The 18423-nt window shown below is 35.5% G+C and overlaps 2 protein-coding genes and 1 pseudogene across 2 annotated transcripts; 1 reads left to right on the top strand and 2 right to left on the bottom strand.

The window, feature by feature from the left end:
- Nucleotides 1-2945: 2945 nt before the first annotated feature.
- On the bottom strand, nucleotides 2946-7869 carry LOC107058117 (uncharacterized). Its single transcript, XM_015303454.1, has 5 exons — nucleotides 7708-7869; nucleotides 4378-7548; nucleotides 4093-4277; nucleotides 3607-3960; nucleotides 2946-3036 (listed from the first exon to the last, which is right to left on the bottom strand). Exons 1-5 carry the CDS (start codon nucleotides 7867-7869, stop codon nucleotides 2946-2948), a joined length of 3963 nt encoding a protein of 1320 aa, XP_015158940.1.
- Nucleotides 7870-8381: 512 nt separating this feature from the next.
- LOC107058116 (calcium-transporting ATPase 12, plasma membrane-type-like) lies at nucleotides 8382-12757 on the top strand. The gene is made up of 3 exons (XM_015303453.1): nucleotides 8382-8651; nucleotides 9733-9824; nucleotides 10279-12757. Exons 1-3 carry the CDS (start codon nucleotides 8382-8384, stop codon nucleotides 12755-12757), a joined length of 2841 nt encoding a protein of 946 aa, XP_015158939.1.
- A 251-nt stretch (nucleotides 12758-13008) lies between these two features.
- On the bottom strand, nucleotides 13009-16142 carry LOC102592761 (putative calcium-transporting ATPase 13, plasma membrane-type; annotated as a pseudogene).
- Nucleotides 16143-18423: the final 2281 nt, after the last annotated feature.

The following is an 18423-nucleotide window of genomic DNA, read 5'->3' as shown; positions in this document are numbered from 1 at the left end:
CTCAAGTTTATCAATTAATCTATTTTGAATTTCAAATCTTTTCTATTTCCAATTAATGATTTCAAATTATTCAAGAGGTAGATTTCTTTCCATCACTTCTATTTTCGATTTCTTTTATTATTATTTTTTAATTTTTTCATCTTAAAAAATAAAAATAAAATTACCTTCGCCCCCTGCCTTCTTTGAAATCTTATTGAACCTTTGCAATTTTAGTTAATCATATTGTCGTTGAAAATTTTTCTTGAAAAATATTTATTTTCTTTTAATGTTTCTACTATTGAAAAATGTCCAAAAAAAGAAGAAGAAAAAAGTTGGATTTGCCATTGCACGGCCATCACTATCAAAGATACAAATTTTTAATGTATCTCGTTTATTTTGAATCTTAAATTAGTCTTTGTTAGTGTTATCATTGATCTTATACATTACTGCTACAATAACATTTGTTTTATGCAATGTATAATGTTCATATTTAAAGTATTGATATATAACTCTAATGTTGTTGAATCTTCGATTAGTGTTTATCATGTTCAATATAAATGTACTTGATACGTAAACTTTGTGTTATTTATCACACACAAAAAAGAAGCTATTTTGGAACAATTACATGTATAATGTATTTTTTTAAAAAATTTAAAAATATAGTATTTCTCAAACAAAATAAGATACATAAATAATAATGTATCATACACTAATTTTTTGTTATGATACGTAAATTCAAATTTATATTAAATGTATCTGATACATAACAATTACCAAACAATAATGTATCGAGCTCAAACTTAAAATCTTATAGGCAACACTTTCTTATTTAATGTATCTAGTAGAAATACAACACTTATCAATTTAAATTGAAAGGATCTTCATGATCTCAAGCAAAATAAGATACATAAATAATAATGTATCATACACTAATTTTTTGTTATGATACGTAAATTCAAATTTATATTAAATGTATCTGATACATAACAATTACCAAATAATAATGTATTGATCTCAAACCTAAAATCTTATGGACAACACTTTTTTATTTAATGTATCTAGTAGAAATACAACATTTATCAATTTAAATTGAAAGGATCTTCATGATGTATCTTCTCAAAATTTTTGATAATTTTGAATCAAAATTGAAAGAATCTTCAATGAATTATGAGAATAATTTTGAAACTCAAAATTTTCAACAATTTTGAATCAAAATGGAAAGGATCTTCTATGAACTGGAGAAGAATTTTGAATCTCAAAATTTTCGTCAATCTTGGATCAAAATCGAAAGGATATTCGATGAACTTGAAGATTCACGAAAGAAATCGTTTGTCCAACAACAATTCCATCACTTTTGTATCCTTCATAACTCACCTCGCTTATCCACAATTTTGACAAAAGTTTTTATGAAACAGAGAGAACGATGAACAAGAAGAAGAAATTTAATTTTTGAATTTTTTGGTTTGTTACACTATAGGATTTTGAATTCTTGACAATAATTTGGAATGGAATAGTGTAATTTATGGGATCTTAATTTGATTTTTCAGTTTTTCTCCCCTTAATAAGTGCAACAGATTGATACATAATGTATCAACAATAATGTATTCGGATCCTTAATTATGTATCCGCAATTCCTAAGAAATATGGGATTTATGTAATTACAAAAATAATAGGGATAGAAGGTAATTTCGATTTTACACTATGGTATTTATGTAAGTTATACAATGTTTTTTATAGAAGTTATGCAAAACTCATTATTTTTAATACGTCAAACCAAATAGTGTATACGAAATAATGTCAGTATAACTAATACCAACATTTTACTAATGCAATCATGACTAAATACTAATACACCACATTCTACATTATTTTTGTATACTCTGACAATCGACCCCTAAGTGGGTTATTTTGATATTAAATTCATTCCATGTTTCGTTGAAGCTGTTGACTTGTTGTCATTACAACAAAAAGATATTTAGTGGCAATAGATTTTCTTTTTACCAACAATTGAGTTAATGTCATTACATTCCGAATGGCTAAAGCCTCTAGCAACATTTATATAGAGTGTTGATTATTAATACACATACTATTTATTTTATTTATGAAAATTTCAAAATAATTCGCAATCGCTACAACATTTGTCCTTCGAGTGAGCACTCTATAATAAACTGTACTAGGCAAACCCTATACGACAAGCTTGAAATAAAATTATTCACACAAAATATAATTCACATAAATATAATATAACAGCAATAATCTAAATAATTCACACAAAATCCTTTATTTATCATATATAAGTACTGTCATTTAAAATCCCCAAAAAATACAAACCAACTCAACAATCATTGTACTCACTTTTTTGCCTTGGCTTGCTCCTTTTGCTTTTCACTCAATATTGGAGTCTAATTATTTTTAAATTTTGTCACGTAGAGCTTTATTCAAAGCAAAATCATTTGTTATCAAGAATTTTTCTAAGCTCTCAAACTCAAGTCTTTTTTATTAAGGGAGAACAATCTCATCCATTGCACGAGCATCCTTCGGTTCCTTTTGCTTTTTTGTGTGTGTACAATACTTGATTACATGATTACGTCAATCGTTTTTCATTCTCTGATTAGTCATACTCATATTATATATAAGCCAAGCTGGAATCCAATCTTTATATAAGCTTATTAAACAAAGACCAGAACAAAAGACAAACAATCTTTTATAACTTTCACTATTGCTGCAACTTCCAAGAATAATATCATCTCCTCACTCCTAACAGCCTGTCTGTTACACACGGTTTACTTTTGTCTATAAACTTGTAGCCATCACCTCTTTTATACAACAACAGAATCTAACAGACATTTCAAATTATCAAACTAGAAATTATATTAAACACATCGTCAGTTACCTATTTGGATATTATTATTATTTTATCAAAAATCATGTGTGACAACATCTTGCAAGTGCAATTAACGCCTATTTTAACGTCCCCCGCCAGGAAGAGATGGCGTTGGGCGTTTAAAATTCTCTATACTTCCAGGGCATTGCTGTCTACAGCCAGGAAGATTGTTGCTGAAAAACAAACCAAATGAAGACCACCACTATTTATAGTTGAGAGAGTCTTCCTAGCAATGAATAGGAAGATAATGGGTAGTAAATAGTGAAGATAATGACCTTAGGAGTTACATAGGTTACAAGGTATAATAGAGGAATTATGAGTGACAATCAAGTAGGCACTAATGCCATCAACGCAATTTTGCATCTGTTGCAAAACTGAAGTGCCATATTGCACTAACTCCTAATGGTGTAATGCTCCAAATAAATGTCCAACGGTTAAGACAAAAGAATTATCCACCAACGGACAATTTCACAGCAAATGCCATACTTTGACTCCATACATTTCAAGCAAATTAATATACAAAAATATTAATATTAAAATGCTGACCAACAAGGATTAATTATTATAGAAAATAAAAGGTTTTGAAAACACTATTTTTTTTAAATACTTATAAAACTAAGCAGTTTGGGCAGCTATGTTAAACATGCTCTAAGTGTCTCGTGGAGAAAGATGACAAAAACCAACTACAATTACAAAGACAAGAGGCAACGTAACCCACAACTTGGAGGCTCAATGGAGCCAACTGGTTCACAATTTGAATTGCTGATTTGCTGTCACTGTGTAATATAACTGGGAGTTGCACATTTACATTCAACTCTTTACACAAACCAATTAGCCATAGAATTTCTGATACACCTGCTGCCATGCTTCTGTACTCTGCTTCTGCTGAGCTCCTAGATACAGTCGTTTGTTTCTTTGCCTTCCAAGATATCAATGATTCCCCAAGCTTCATTACATAGCCTGTAACAGACCTTCTTGAGATAGGACATGTGGCCCAATCAGCATCACAGAAACCTGTTAATTCAGTAGACTGCTTTGATACCATGTTAGAATTCAGAAACATTGCAGTGACTTCCATTAATGGAGGAAATCTAAAACTGCTATTGGTTGTAAATGGGTTTTTAAAATCAAGTACAAGGCTTGTGGTGTTGTTGAAAGATACAAGGCTCGGCTTGTGGCAAAAGGGTATAACCAGAAGGAAGGTTTAGACTATGTGGAGACCTTTTCACCTGTGGTCAAGATGGTTACTGTCAGGGTGGTACTTGCTCTTGTTGCTGCTCATAACTGGTCTCTTCATCAGCTTGATGTCTACAATGCCTTCTTGCAAGGGGATCTTCACGAAGAAGTATATATGCATGTTCCACAGGGATTTTCCAGTCAGGGGGAGAAACAAGTCTGTAGACTGCATAAATCCCTGTATGGACTAAAGCAAGCATCAAGACAATGGAACTTGAAGCTCACTGAAGCATTGATTAACTCAGGGTTCACTCAGAGTCATTTTGACTATTCTCTACTTCTTCTTGAAGATCCCCTTGCAAGAAGGCATTGTAGACATCAAGCTGATGTAGAGACCAATTATAAGCAGCAGCAAGAGCAAGTACCACCCTGACAGTAACCATCTTGACCACAGGTGAAAAAGTCTCCACATAGTCTAAACCTTCCTTCTGGTTATACCCTTTTGCCACAAGCCTAGCCTTGTATCTTTCAACAGCACCACAAGCCTTGTACTTGATTTTAAAAACCCATTTACAGCCAATAGCAGTCTTGCCAGGAGGTAGATCAACCAAGGACCAGGTCTCATTATCCTTCAAGGCCTGAAGTTCTTGATCCATGGCCAACACCCAGTCAGGATCCAAAGAAGCTTCAGCATAACAAGATGGTTCTCGCAAGGCAGTCATCTTAGACAAGAAAGACTGATATGGACCAGACAAGCATGTATGGGACAAGTGAGAAGACATGGGATAAAGACATGCATTTGAAACACCGCTGGAAGGAATGGATGTACAGACATAATCCTGCATCCAAGAAGGTTGTGTCTTAGTCCTTGTTGATCTTCTGGCTTCCAGATTATGTGGATGAATGGGACCAGCATGAGGTGTTGGAGGAAGAGTCACCTCAGGAGAGGAAATTAGACCAGATGCAACATTATCAAGAGGCAAAGAAGCTGGGACAACGACAGCAGTAGGTGATGTATCAGTGTTAATAACACCATTTGGAAATATGTGAAGTTGACCAGACTTTTGCAGCTGAAAAGGAAATATAGATTCTTGAAAATGTACATCCCTGCTAACAAAGAAGTGGTTAGTTAACAGACTGTAAAGTCTGTAGCCTTTCTGAGTAGCAGAGTAGCCCATGAGAACTGCCCCAATAGCTTTAGGACCAAATTTGTCACCTCCAGGAACAACAGTAGCAAAACACAAGCATCCAATAGTTCTCATGTGTTGGAGAGATGGTGGTCTCCCATATAACAACTCAAAAGCTGATTTACCATTCAAGACAGATAAAGGGAGTCTATTTATGACATATACAGCATTTTGAACACATTCACCCCAAAATTTCAGAGGCAAATGACCGTGGAGTCTGATTGCCCTAGCTACTTCCAAACTGTGTTTGTGTTTCCTCTCAACCAAACCATTCTGTTGCGGAGTGTAAACACATGAGCTTTGATGAATGATACCACAAGAGTTAAACAATGCATCACAATCAGAATTAAAAAATTCTGATCCATTGTCACTTCGAAACACTTTAACAGTTGCTCCAAACTGATGCTGAATTAGAGGAATAAATTGTTTCAAAACAACAATTACATCACTTTTGAGTTTCAACAAAAAAATCCATGTCATCCTAGTATAGTCATCGACTAGGGTAAGAAAGAACCTACTACCATCATGATTACAAACCCTATAAGGGCCCCAAACATCAGCATGTATCATTTCTAAAGGAGAAGTAAATCTAGTAGTTTTAACAGGAAAAGATAGTCTTCTCTGCCTGGCTAGTGGACAAATGGTGCATTCTTTGATGTTGCTACTACTTGTGCTAAAATTCATATTTGGAATTTTCATCAGGACTTTGTCAGGAGCATGTCCCAATCTGTTGTGCCATGTTTTTAAGTCTGTATTTGTACCAATTGGTCTTGAGTCTACAGTTGCAGTTGCTGCCATTGCCTGCTGGTAGTCTTTCACTTGCAATTGCATCCTGTATAAGCCATCACACATCTTACCAATCCCCTTCACTTTCCCACTGTGAAGGTCCTGCATAATGCATAGGTTAGGATAAAAAGTGACAAAACACTTCAGATCCTTTGTCAGTTTTGAAACTGATAGCAGGTTGTATTGGAAGTTTGGTATGCATAAGACATCAGTAAGTTCTGCTCCACCTCCCAAGGAGCATGAACCAATACATGCAATTTCAAGGGCATTACCATCTGGTAAATAAACCTTACTGGAAGGTATGTTGTCTGCTATTGTAGTCTCATTAAGCATATGTTTATCATGTATCATGTGATTAGTGGCCCCTGAGTCAACTATCCATTTATCATAAGCAATTTCATGTGTTGCTAGAAACGAATAAAGTATACCTGCTACATGTTTCTCAGATGTAGTACAGTCTTTGTTGATCAGCTTCAGTAATTGATCATACTGATCTTGAGTGAACATGATACCATTGTTGCGACTTGCATCAGTGTCATTCAGCTGGTTGTTCGAGCAGGTGTGTTCCTTCTCACGAGCATAGAGAGCATGTTGTATTTGTGGATCCCCCTGTGCAACTATGTTAGCAGTTGGCCTGTACCTTGTGGGATGGTTTCCTCCTTCATTTGTTCCTGCTGGTCGGTTTCCTCCTCCATTTGTTCCTGCTGGTCGGTTTCCTCCTCCATTTGTTCCTGCTGGTCGGTTTCCTCCTCCATTTGTTCCTGCTGGTCGGTTTCCTCCTCCATTTGTTCCTGCTGGTCGGTTTCCTCCTCCATTTGTTCCTGCTGGTCGGTTTCCTCCTCCATTTGTTCCTGCTGGTCGGTTTCCTCCTCCATTTGTTCCTGCTGGTCGGTTTCCTCCTCCATTTGTTCCTGCTGGTCGGTTTCCTCCTCCATTTGTTCCTGCTGGTCTTCTCTTCCCTTGTGAATCAGGAGGATAACCATGTAGCTTCCAGCATTTGTCCACTGAGTGCCCTCTCATATGGCAGAATTCACAATACAAATCATTAGTCCTCCTTGGTTTGAAGTTGTTGTCTGCATCCCTAAAATTGTTTCCTGGATTTCGATGATTGCCAGTCACTCGATTATTGAATAATGCTATCCCATCCATGGATTCCCCCATATGAACTGATTTGCCTAGAGATCTTCGACTCTCTTCAGAGATCACCATCGAGTATGCCTTGTTCAAGCTAGGAGTGGGAGTCATCATCATGATCTGACTTCGACATTGGCTGTAGGACTCATTCAACCCCATTAAGAACTGTAACAAACGTTGATACTCAAAATGTTCAACATATTTCTTTGATTCAGCACATTCACAACCAGGACATGGCATGAGGGCATCGAATTCTTCCCAAAGCACCTTCATCTTCGAGAAGTAACTCGATATAGAGGAAGTACCTTGAGTGAGATGATTAATTTCTGTGTGTAGATGAAACACCCTAGATCCGTCAACCTTATCTAGTCGTTCCTTCAAATCAGTCCAAACTTGTGTGCGCTAGAGGCATACATGATTCCACTCAATAATTCTTGCTAACAGCATTCATTATCCATGACAGCACTATTGCATTACATTTTCCCAAAGTTCATGCAATGATGTATCGAACTTATCCTTAGTGTGTCTTCCATCTACAAAACCTAATTTGCTCTTTCCTACCAGTCCAATTCTCATCGATCTACTCCAAATTGCACAATTTTCTGGACCTGTTAGGAGAAATGAGATTAGATTGTTACCTGGAGTATCACACGCCTGCAGGCACAGAGGATGGGGATGATCAATCACTGTAGGAGTTGTGGTGGCTTCATTATCAATTGCCATTGTTGTTCGCCGAGTGCTCTGAATCGTAGATCCACTTCTTAGTTACAAAAAAAACTAGTGTGGTTTGTGACTTGAATTCAGAAGTCCAGAAACTCTCCTCAAAGCTCTGATACCATGTTAGAATTCAGAAACATTGCAGTGACTTCCATTAATGGAGGAAATCTGAAACTGCTATTAAGCTTGAATGAACATAGGCAGAATTCTGGGAGAATACAGAATTGGGAAATTTTCTCTGATTAAAACCAATACTGAAAATTTGATCATCTACACACTTATATACACGTTTTAACTTGTAACTAACTAAGCTAGCTAATATCTTTCTAACAAACTATTAACTAACAGCCTTAACAATAATCAGTTAACTAATCACGTGATGGTGCCATGTCACATACGTATTAACCTTTCTCATCCTCAATAAAAACAAGACTGAGCTCTTGAGCAACTTTTCGCGCTCTCAATCTTATACAGTAGTTGATATCGAACCAGAATGTTTTTCGAGTATCAACAAGCAAATGTTAGCAAAACTCGTTCGAGTGAGAGATGTTAAACAGTTTGATGGTGTGGAAAGCGTGTTGTTTGTCCTGAAAACTGATGCTGACAAGGGTATCTTAGGTGATGATAAGGATATTGCTTCTCGGCGCAAACATTTTGGGACTAACACATTTAAGAAGCCATCAGTAAATCTATTGCAAATATTATTGAAGAGCCTCAAAGATCCTAACATCATCATTGTACTGCTGTATGCTGTTTTATCACTCGGTTTTGGCGTTAAAAAACATGGGGTGAAAGGATGTTTGGATGGGGGAATTATACTAATTTCCCTGTTTCTTGCCATTAGTCTCTCTGCTTTTTGTAATCATATCATTTATTATTATAAGTGGGAGGCTCAATTTTCAAAGTTGAATTACTCTTTTACCCTTTTACTAAATAAAAATATTTAATTAATAAAAATATCTAATCTAATTAGTAGCAATATTTAAATTGTTACACAATTACTAATGTAATAAATAAAATATCTACTCTAATTAAATAGGAGTAATATTTTAATTATCACACAATTACAGCAGCCTATATTCAATGTCTTGGAATTGCTAGCTTTTTCATCTTCCTAAAATTGTCCTCTATTCAATATTTTGGTTTCGTTTCAACTTCCTTAACTTATTTTTCAATTTTTTATACCAATTTAATGTCTTGGTATTCTACTTTAACATGCATTGAATCAAATCAAAATGACCCTTTTGAATTTACGCAATAAGCCTCTTCGTTGCTAAATAAATAGAAGAATTGGAAGAGTTGCATTGAGTAATTAAATGTAGACTAATTATTAACTAGGAATAATAAATATATGAATAAAAAAGTTCAAGGAATGCGCATCAGAAAAGATCTATAAAAAGGCCAAATTATATGAATAATTAAATTTAAATTATTACAAAATGTTTTGTTGGTTCGTTTTGCCACTATTTCATGAATATATAGTACATTTAAGTCACCTTCTTAGGGGATATTTTGTACCCCTATCTACACACTACTTTTTCAGAATATTTTTATACTATCAATCAAATAATACATTTACCTTTTAATAATAAATCAATAAATTGTGAAACATTAATGTGAAGTTCATGAATCTGTCTAGCCCTTAGTGTAGTTTATCTTTTACTATATAATTATATGCACTTATCCCATTAATTTTAAATTTGTTATTTCTTTTAATTTTCATCCATTAGAAAACTTTTCATGTACTCTATTAAGTTTTATATAATACACATAACATTTTTGGAAAAAGTATAGGATGCAGTTACAATTGATTTGCACAGTAATTTAGGTAACTGTATTGTTATTCAAATTATAGCATATAATTGAAAGCTAGAGATTCTTCTAGCCGATTGCAGATTTGAGGCAGCAATAAGTGAAGCAGTTCTTGTCAAAGAACCATTTCGTGGTAGTTTACCTCCCAGGTGATGTTGATTAATTAGTTAAAATTGTTGCGTCTTTATGTTGTTAATCTTTAATTTGTGTTACACTTTAATATGTAATTGCATGGATTACTATAGAAAAAAAGTGTTATATATGAGATTATATACTTTAGAGGTTTAATCCAAAATTTGAAGTTATTTGTCTAATACGGTGTTGTAATGCATGAAACACATTGATTTTAATAGCTTGTCATGTTGCATATGATATTATATAGTATATACAATTTTACTAATTATTTATGTTAAATTCAAAGATGAAATGACTTAGAAGTTTAAATCAGACAAAAGGTAATCTTCCCTTTCAAAATTCATATAACTCATTGCACATTTAATCTAATATTTTTTTTAAAAAAAATTACTTAGCGTGAAATACACGTGCGTTGCACGTGTTCGAGAACTAGTATTGGCATAAACAGCAACTTTATGAACTTTGTAGGCCAATTGAAACTGTTTCCATTCTTGTGATTAGGGATGGGAAGGATACGTGTATCGCATCATCTGAAGCAGTTGTTGGAGATGTCATTCGCTTGAAAGCTGGAGATCAAGTCCCTGCTGATGGGATATACATAGGTGGCCAATCCTTACATATTGATGAATCAACTTTAACAAAGAAAAATGACCTTGTGGAAGTTAACAATAGCACCAATGTGTTCTTGTTATCGGGTAGCAATGTCTTGAGGGGTAATGGTCGAATGCTTGTTACAGCAGTTGGCATGGATACAGCATTGGCAGAAATCATAAGTCCAGCTTGTGTCAATCATGATCATAAATCACTTTTACAGAAGAAACTACACAAACTGACCTCGCATATAGCAAAGGTTGGTTTGGCAGTCAGTTTCTTGGTTCTTTTAGTACTGTTGGTCCGTTACTTCACAGGGAATATGCGAAACAATGGGAGGAAGTTGTTCATTGGAGGTAAGACAAGTATACATGATGTATGGAAAGCCTTTCTTGGGATTCTAGCAACTCCAGTTGCAATTGCATCGGGTGCTATTCCTGAAGGTTTAACGTTAGCTTGTGCACTAACCATAGCTTACTCAACCAAGAAGATGATTGTTGATCAAGCACTTGTTAGAAGTCTTTCAGCTTGTGAAGCAATGGCCTCCGCTACTGTGATTTGTACGAATAAGGAAGGAGTACTGACTGAAAACACTCTGCAGGTCAGAGAGTTTTGTCTATGTGAAGAGTATTTTGGAAGAGGTACTTTCTCTTCATTTGCCCCAGAAATTCTTGATCTGCTTCATGAAGGAATGGCTCTGAACACAACCAAGATCCCACCGGGATCTTCATTTGAACACATTGAGGATCAAATTCAAAATGCAATTTTGGGCTGGGGCATCAAAAGTATGAATATGGATGTACAACAACTGAAAGAAAGATGTACACTTGTCCATGCTGAAAGCTTCAACTCGGAATACCAAGGGCGTGTTTTGATAAGGAGGAATGCTGACAGCAGAGTACATGTGCACCACAAAGGAACTCCAGAGGCAATACTGGCCATGTGTTCACGTTACTACGAGGAGACAGGGGATGTCAAAGATATAAACGATGATACTAGAGAAGCATTGCAGGGAAGAATTACAAAGATGAAAATGGATGGTTTGTACTGTGTTGGTTTTGCATATAAAAGTGTAACAGCAGAACATCAGATTGATCATGAAGGGCATTTCCATCCCAAGCTCAAAGAAGATGATTCGATCTTATTAGCATTTGTCGGTCTGAAAGCTCCATGTAGAGAACAAGCAAGGAAAGCTGTGATGGACTGCCAAGATGCTGGAGTGAACATCAAAATCATTACAAAAGATGATATCCACACCGCTCGTGCATCAGCTATTGATTGTGGTATAATTGATCCTCATGACACATCCACTGGAGAAGTCATTGAAGGAACAACATTCCAAGGATATGCTGAAGATGAAAGATTGGAGAAAGTTGATAACATTCGTGTGATCGCAAGAGCCTCAACGCTGGACAAGCTTCTAATGGTACGATGCTTGCAAAAGAAAGGTCATAATGTTGCAGTTACCGGAGACAGAGTGGAAGATGCAGAAGCTCTTAGAGAAGCCAATGTGGGGCTTTCATTGGGTAATCATGGAACCGATGCAGCAAGGAACTGCTCGGATATTGTCATCATGGATGATAACTTTGCTTCCATAGCTAGGGTTCTAAGTTGGGGCCGAACCACATACAACAATGTTCAGATATTCACCCAGTACCAACTAACAGCAACTATCGCTTCTTTGGTGATAGACTTTGTGACAGCAATTTCAGCTAGCGAGCCCGTGACCATCAACATTGTCACAGTAATTTCAGCAGGCAATGTTCCCTATGCAATGCTTCAGGTACTTTGGGTAAAGCTGATGGTGGGGACATTAGCAGCTGTAGCTCTCACTATCGACGGGCCTGGAACAAAGCTCATGCAGCAGCCACCACCTGACAAAAATGAGCCATTTATAACCAATATCATGTGGAAAAATATATTGGGACAAGCATTGTACCTGATCTCAGTGTTGCTTACCATCCAATTCACAGGTGAATCAGGATACCAATTAAGCGACAAGGAAAAGGACACAATGATCTTCAACATCTTTGTTCTCTGTCAACTATTCAACATATTCTACCTGAGAAACTACGAAGGGGGTATCCTCAGAGAGCTAAAAACAAAGCGGTTATTTTGGGGGATTGTAGGAATGATAGTAGTTATCCAGTTTGCAATGATCGAAATGCTGAAAGAGTTTGCATGTACTGAGAGATTGAATTGGATGAAGTGGAAAGTGTGTATTGGGATAGCTGCTTTATCATGGCCAGTTAGTTTGCTCATAAAATGTATACCTGTTCCAAAGACACCTTTGTTTAGTCGTAGGAACAGCCAGAACTCTAGTTACTCAAGATTTAGATCAAGTGTTTGGTTATAGCAAGTTTGCCTTCTCAATTCCTACCATATTTGTTTGTTCATTCTATAACACTTCCATTTGTTTGTACTTTTATAACATTTATTGTTTTAAATTTAATATGTTATACATAATTATACTAAAGGAAAAATAAAGTAATACTTTTATTTGGTACAAAAAAAAATCATTAAAACTTTGTAAGAATTAAGTGAGTTGAGTTACGACACACATTTTAGCCCATTGCAAATGCCAGTCTAAAGCTTCAAAAATCTTTGAACATATTATCAGCTCAGGTATATATGTTGACAATCATGAACAAAGTACACTATTATTAATAATGGAATGTAACATAAATCAATTAATCAAACAGATACTATTAGAACTAACTAGCTTATGACAAAAACATACTGAACACCTAAATCTACTCATTTAAACAAGGCTTTCAAGTAATTCAACCTTAGATAACTAAATATTGGTCTCTCTGGAACAGTTATGCACTTGACAAGCCAACCAATTGGCCAAGATGCAGCTGCAAATCCAATGCAGATACCCCATTGCCCCCAATTCAGCCTCTCTGTATTTGCAAACTTCTTCAGAAACTCCACCATCACCACTTGGAGAACCAATGTTATTCCGATGATCGCCATGAACAACTTGTTCTTGTGTATTCCCTTAAAGACATTCTTCTTCTCCAGGTTTCGCGCGTTGAATTCATTGAACACTTGGCAAAGAACAAACGTGTTGAAAATCAATGTATCGTTTACCTTCTTGTTGACACCGAAGATTGACTCTCCTTTGAATTGTAATGTCAATAAAACGGCAATCTGATATAAGGCCTGAGCCATTAGATTCCTCCACATAACATTGGTGATAAGTGGTGCAGTCCAACCAACTGGTTTCTTCTTCATGAGTTCCTTGGTTGGCTTCTCTGTCGCGAGTGCTAATGCCCCTAATGTGTCCATGAACAAATTTACCCATAGCAATTGTACTGCTGTGAGTGGAACCTCACCAGATGAAATAGCTGCTACAAAATTGATCACGAGCACAGCCACATTTACTGTGAGCTGAAATTGGATGAATTTCTGGATGTTGTTATAGACACACCTTCCCCATTTCAAAACTGTGGCAACTGAAGCAAAGTTATCATCCAAGATGACAATATCAGAACTCTCTTTAGCCACTTCAGTGCCATGAATCCCCATAGAAAGTCCTATATCTGCTTCCTTTAAAGCTGGGGCATCGTTCATTCCATCACCTGTGACCGCGACCACATGACCTTTCTTTCTCAAGCACTGCACCATTAGAAGTTTGTCAAAAGGGGATGATCTTGCCATCACGCATATCTTCTCCACTCTCTCCATCCGTACTTCATCTGTTAGGTTGCGAAATTCTTCACCTTCTATGACCTGCTCCTTCATCTACTTCCGGATTAGGATGGAGAATCCCACATTCTGTTGCTATGGCTTTTGCAGTGAACACATTGTCACCAGTAATCATCTTGATGTTCACACCAGCATTTTGGCAAGCTTCCACAGCTTTCTTCACGCCAGGTCGACATGGATCTTTTAGGCCAACAATGCCCAAAAGAATGATAGAGTTGTCTGGAACATTTCCATGAATATGCTCATGATCCTCCTGCTCAGCTTTTATCACTTGCTTGTGAGCAAATGCGATACATCGAAGGCTACTGGCAGCCATTCCTTCAATTATCCTATCACATTCTTCCTTGTCTGATTGGTCGAGAGGTTTTACATTCCCTTCTAGATCATAGTAGTGGGAGCACATTCTTGAAATCATTTCAGCTGCACCTTTCCAATGTGCATGAATTGTGCCATCTGTAATGTTCTTGATCAGGACACCGCTCTCCTTTTTCTCTGAATTGAAAGCTTCCATATGTAGAATGTTGAAATTTCTTTTCATTTGATCCATATCCATGTTCAGTTCCGTAACAGCCCACAAAAGAATAGCTTTTTCAGTAGGGCTGCCTGAGAACTCGAAGCTGGAACATGAATCAGTGGACTTGAAAACACTACCTGTAGTGTTTAATCCAACACCTTGATGTAATAATTCAAGAACTTTGACTGAAATTGTTGTATGACTTTCCGCTTTCACGTGCTGTTTGCCTAAGAAAAACTTTGTCACGGTCATCTTATTTAATGTAAGAGTACCTGTTTTGTCTGTACAGATGGTGGTGGCAGAGGCCATAGTCTCACATGCGGAGAGCTTCATCACCATTGCCTGATCAGCCATCATTCTCTTCATGGAATAAGCCAGAGTAAGTGTAGCAGCTAAAGGCAAGCCTTCAGGAATCGCGACAACAACAATGGTAACAGCGGCAGCAACAATTCCCACCACAGCATTGATCACATCATCGGATGATGTCTTGCTCCCGTTGAATTCTTTTTTACCATTCTCATCTTTTGTGGTGCCAGTAAAGTATCTAACCAATAGGACAACAAGAACTAAGAAAGCAACTAGCAACCCAACTTTACCAATCGATGTAGTAAGCTTGTTGAGTCGTTCTTGGAGAGGGGTTTGCTCATTAGAATTACTGCTGATTTGGCTCATCATTTCACCCCAGGTGGTGTTCATTCCAACCGATATCACAAGCATCATGCCATAGCCATCGACAACCTTCGTGCCAGAAATCAAGAATGGATTTTGGCTGATATTAATCTCGACATGATCACTTTCACCTGTCATGCTAGATTCATCCACTTGTAAAGAATGGCCTTCTACCAAAATCCCATCAGCAGGGACTTGATCTCCAATCTTCAAGCAAATGACATCTCCAACAACAATTTCAAATATCGATATCTGTTGGCGCCTCCCCTTTCTAACAGCTTCCACTGGAATATTCTTGCTCACTTTGGAAAGCTTATCAAACTGTCTGTTTTGTCTAAAATTACTAATAGACGAAACAGCGCTGACAAGAAACACAGCGACATAAATACTCCCTCCATCGTACCATCCTTCTTTCAGTCCATGCTCCTTAATTCCAAATCCAAGAGACAGAGCAGCACAGAGCAAAAGTATAATGATGGTAGGATCCTTGAATGATTCCCAAACAAACACGAAGAAACTCTTAGTAGGTGCCTTACGATACGTGTTGCTTCCAAAAGCCTCATGTCTACGTGCAACGTCTTCTGAATCTCCGCTTACACCATTAGTTGTATCACTTTTGAGAGAAGCAGCAACACCTTGTACACCTCCAATGTTAGCAAGTTCGTCAAAGTTTTTATCTTTGACAAGCTTCGCTAGACTTGACTGATCAACACCTTGTACACCTCCAGTTGTGATTTTGTTCATGAATAGGTAATGCAAGTTTTCTTCAAACATGTTTGATTGAAAATGTGTGTAATAACAATGATGAACAATAAAAGGATAAAAATATCAATACTTTGTGATTGTGTTTTTGAGTGAAGTAGTAATAATCCCCCGGAAGTTAATCATATTATATAAGTACTAATACACCGCGTAATCAAGTTGATGAAGTTTAGTGGGGTGCAGTCACATGGATATTTCCCTAAACCGCCTTTGGGTCTCCTTTGAAAAATGCATAATCTATGGAGGGTCCTCCCCTATTTTCTTGCGGCCCACGATCTAATTAAGTTGGGCTTCTTGTACAAGTGACCAAATTGTTTAATAAAGAGAAAATTTTAGAAATAACAAATATAATAAGACCCGATACATCAAGTTTTCGTCATATGCGAAATTCGGAGAAGGACTAGACTATTAAGACATAAATGCCTTACGTATAGGCTAAGTTATTATAAATTAATTAGTATATATATTTTAACTTAACTGTTAAGTATACATATCATTATGTAGCTAGGTTTCTTTTCGTTTACAATTTGGTCATGTCGACAATATGGTCCATGTGTGAAGTATTTAAGTATTTGTTTCACAAAATATAATTAATGCCATTACCTAGTTTTGATATATGTTAATTTCATCGACAATGTTTAGGAGCACTTTATAAATCAAGAAAAAAAATAGAAATAAGATGCAATTGATAATTATATCATGTCTTCCTATAATAAATTAAGTATAATAAGGTAGCACAAGAAAATCAAACAAAATTTAGGAATGAGAAAGGGTTCCAAAAAGAAAATACTTAGACTTTGCATATATCCACTCTCTTAAAATCTTAGTTGTAAAATCACGATCGTTCAAGAAAAAAAACTAAGAAGAGACAAATGCCTTATTTGTTTGTATATTTAAAATAAAGATTTGAACCTTAATTATTCAAGTTTCAGTTATTAAGTTTGTCTATTTTATTTTTTTTAATATTAATTATTCAAATCTTAATATTCAAGTGTTTCTTTTTCTGTGTTTTGCAATCACAATTAGAGTTTTATAGAGAAACTAAATAGGCTAAAAATATTGGAGCTCGAGTACTCCAACAAGGTAGAAACTAGGGTTGCATATTTTTCCAATTTTCCATTTTCGGTTATGATTCGTAGACATGCTAAATTATTTTAGAATCATTAAGATATTGCTTGTCGATTATTGGTGATTGATCGTTACTGATTTGGTTATCAGTTTAACAGTTACCATTTGACACACAATAATAATAATTGAAAATCATTCAGAGTTGACAGATTGCATCTTGTTCAAAAGTAAACACCGACACTTTATAGGATAATCGAAAGTTTGAGACAATAAAAAATAAAAGTATGCAACTAAACTCTGAGTCAAGTATTTATATATATATACATATAAATATAATTATAAGTTAACTAGTCTATACTACCTTAAAAGCATGAACTCCTAAGCTGAATGTTGAATTACTATAATACCCCCAATTAAAAATACTCAATTTATTTTATTTATTAATTTAATTATTTATATTATATTAAAAGTAGATACCCTTTCATATTAAAGGGTTGTGATTTTCTCAAAGAGATGTGACTTTTCCAAAGGGTTGCGACTTTTTTGACGGGTCTTGACATTTTTGATGAGTTGTGATTTTTTCGAAGGGTTGTGATATTTTCAAAGGGTTGTGGCTTTTCCGATGAGTTGTGACTTTTGCAAAAGGTTGTGATTTTTCCGATGAGCAGTGATTTTTTCAAAAGGTTGTAACTTTTTTGATAAGGAACAATTAGCACCTATTCATACTACTATTTGTTAGCTATAAATAGAGGGTTTCCTCTCACTTTAAAACTACGATTTTTTAAAAAGTTTTCTACTCTTCTTCTTCTTAAAAAATCTCAGGTTATTTGCAACAGTTGATTAAGTTCAAAATTCAACGAAATTCGAGGTACCACATAAGAAAGAGTTGGTGAACAAATTGTAGCAAATCATTCATAAATTCACACTCGTATTTTTTTCTTACGATTTCCATGAGTTAACAGTGACGAAAAAGTTGTGGGAAAGACAATAATAATAAACAAATATGAAAAAAAATCACATGATTTGGGTAAGATATTTCTTCTTTGGTTTTTTATTTTTTATTTTTTTACTCTCAAAATGAAGCAGTTTCTTTCTGATTTTACTAAAATCATGGGCATCAACGCAGTCCATTGAATCATTAGTTTGATGTTAAATCCACTATTTCAAATATAAATTTTCACTTTTACTTAATATGATAATATAGACATGGTAATAATTAATTTTAATAGATATGTAAGTAAAATTGAACAAAGAAAGTAAAGTGTTAGTGACAAGAGATTTTAATCAAATGGAAC

Source organism: Solanum tuberosum, unplaced genomic scaffold, assembly GCF_000226075.1.
Source record: "Solanum tuberosum cultivar DM 1-3 516 R44 unplaced genomic scaffold, SolTub_3.0 scf00439, whole genome shotgun sequence".
In the NCBI taxonomy this organism is placed as follows: domain Eukaryota; kingdom Viridiplantae; phylum Streptophyta; class Magnoliopsida; order Solanales; family Solanaceae; genus Solanum; species Solanum tuberosum.
This window is presented reverse-complemented; position numbering and strand designations above follow the sequence as displayed.

Coding starts and splice junctions, on each gene's coding strand:
- LOC107058117 (XM_015303454.1), bottom strand. CDS start 7,869: ATGGCAATTGATAATGAAGCCACCACAACTCCTACAGTGATTGATCAT. Junction 7,549..7,707: donor GATCGATGAGAATTGGACTG/GTAGGAAAGAGC, acceptor GTATGCCTCTAG/CGCACACAAGTTTGGACTGA. Junction 3,037..3,606: donor GCAATTCAAATTGTGAACCA/GTTGGCTCCATT, acceptor TTTGTTTTTCAG/CAACAATCTTCCTGGCTGTA.
- LOC107058116 (XM_015303453.1), top strand. CDS start 8,382: ATGTTAGCAAAACTCGTTCGAGTGAGAGATGTTAAACAGTTTGATGGT. Junction 8,652..9,732: donor TTGGCGTTAAAAAACATGGG/GTGAAAGGATGT, acceptor TATAATTGAAAG/CTAGAGATTCTTCTAGCCGA. Junction 9,825..10,278: donor CGTGGTAGTTTACCTCCCAG/GTGATGTTGATT, acceptor TGAACTTTGTAG/GCCAATTGAAACTGTTTCCA.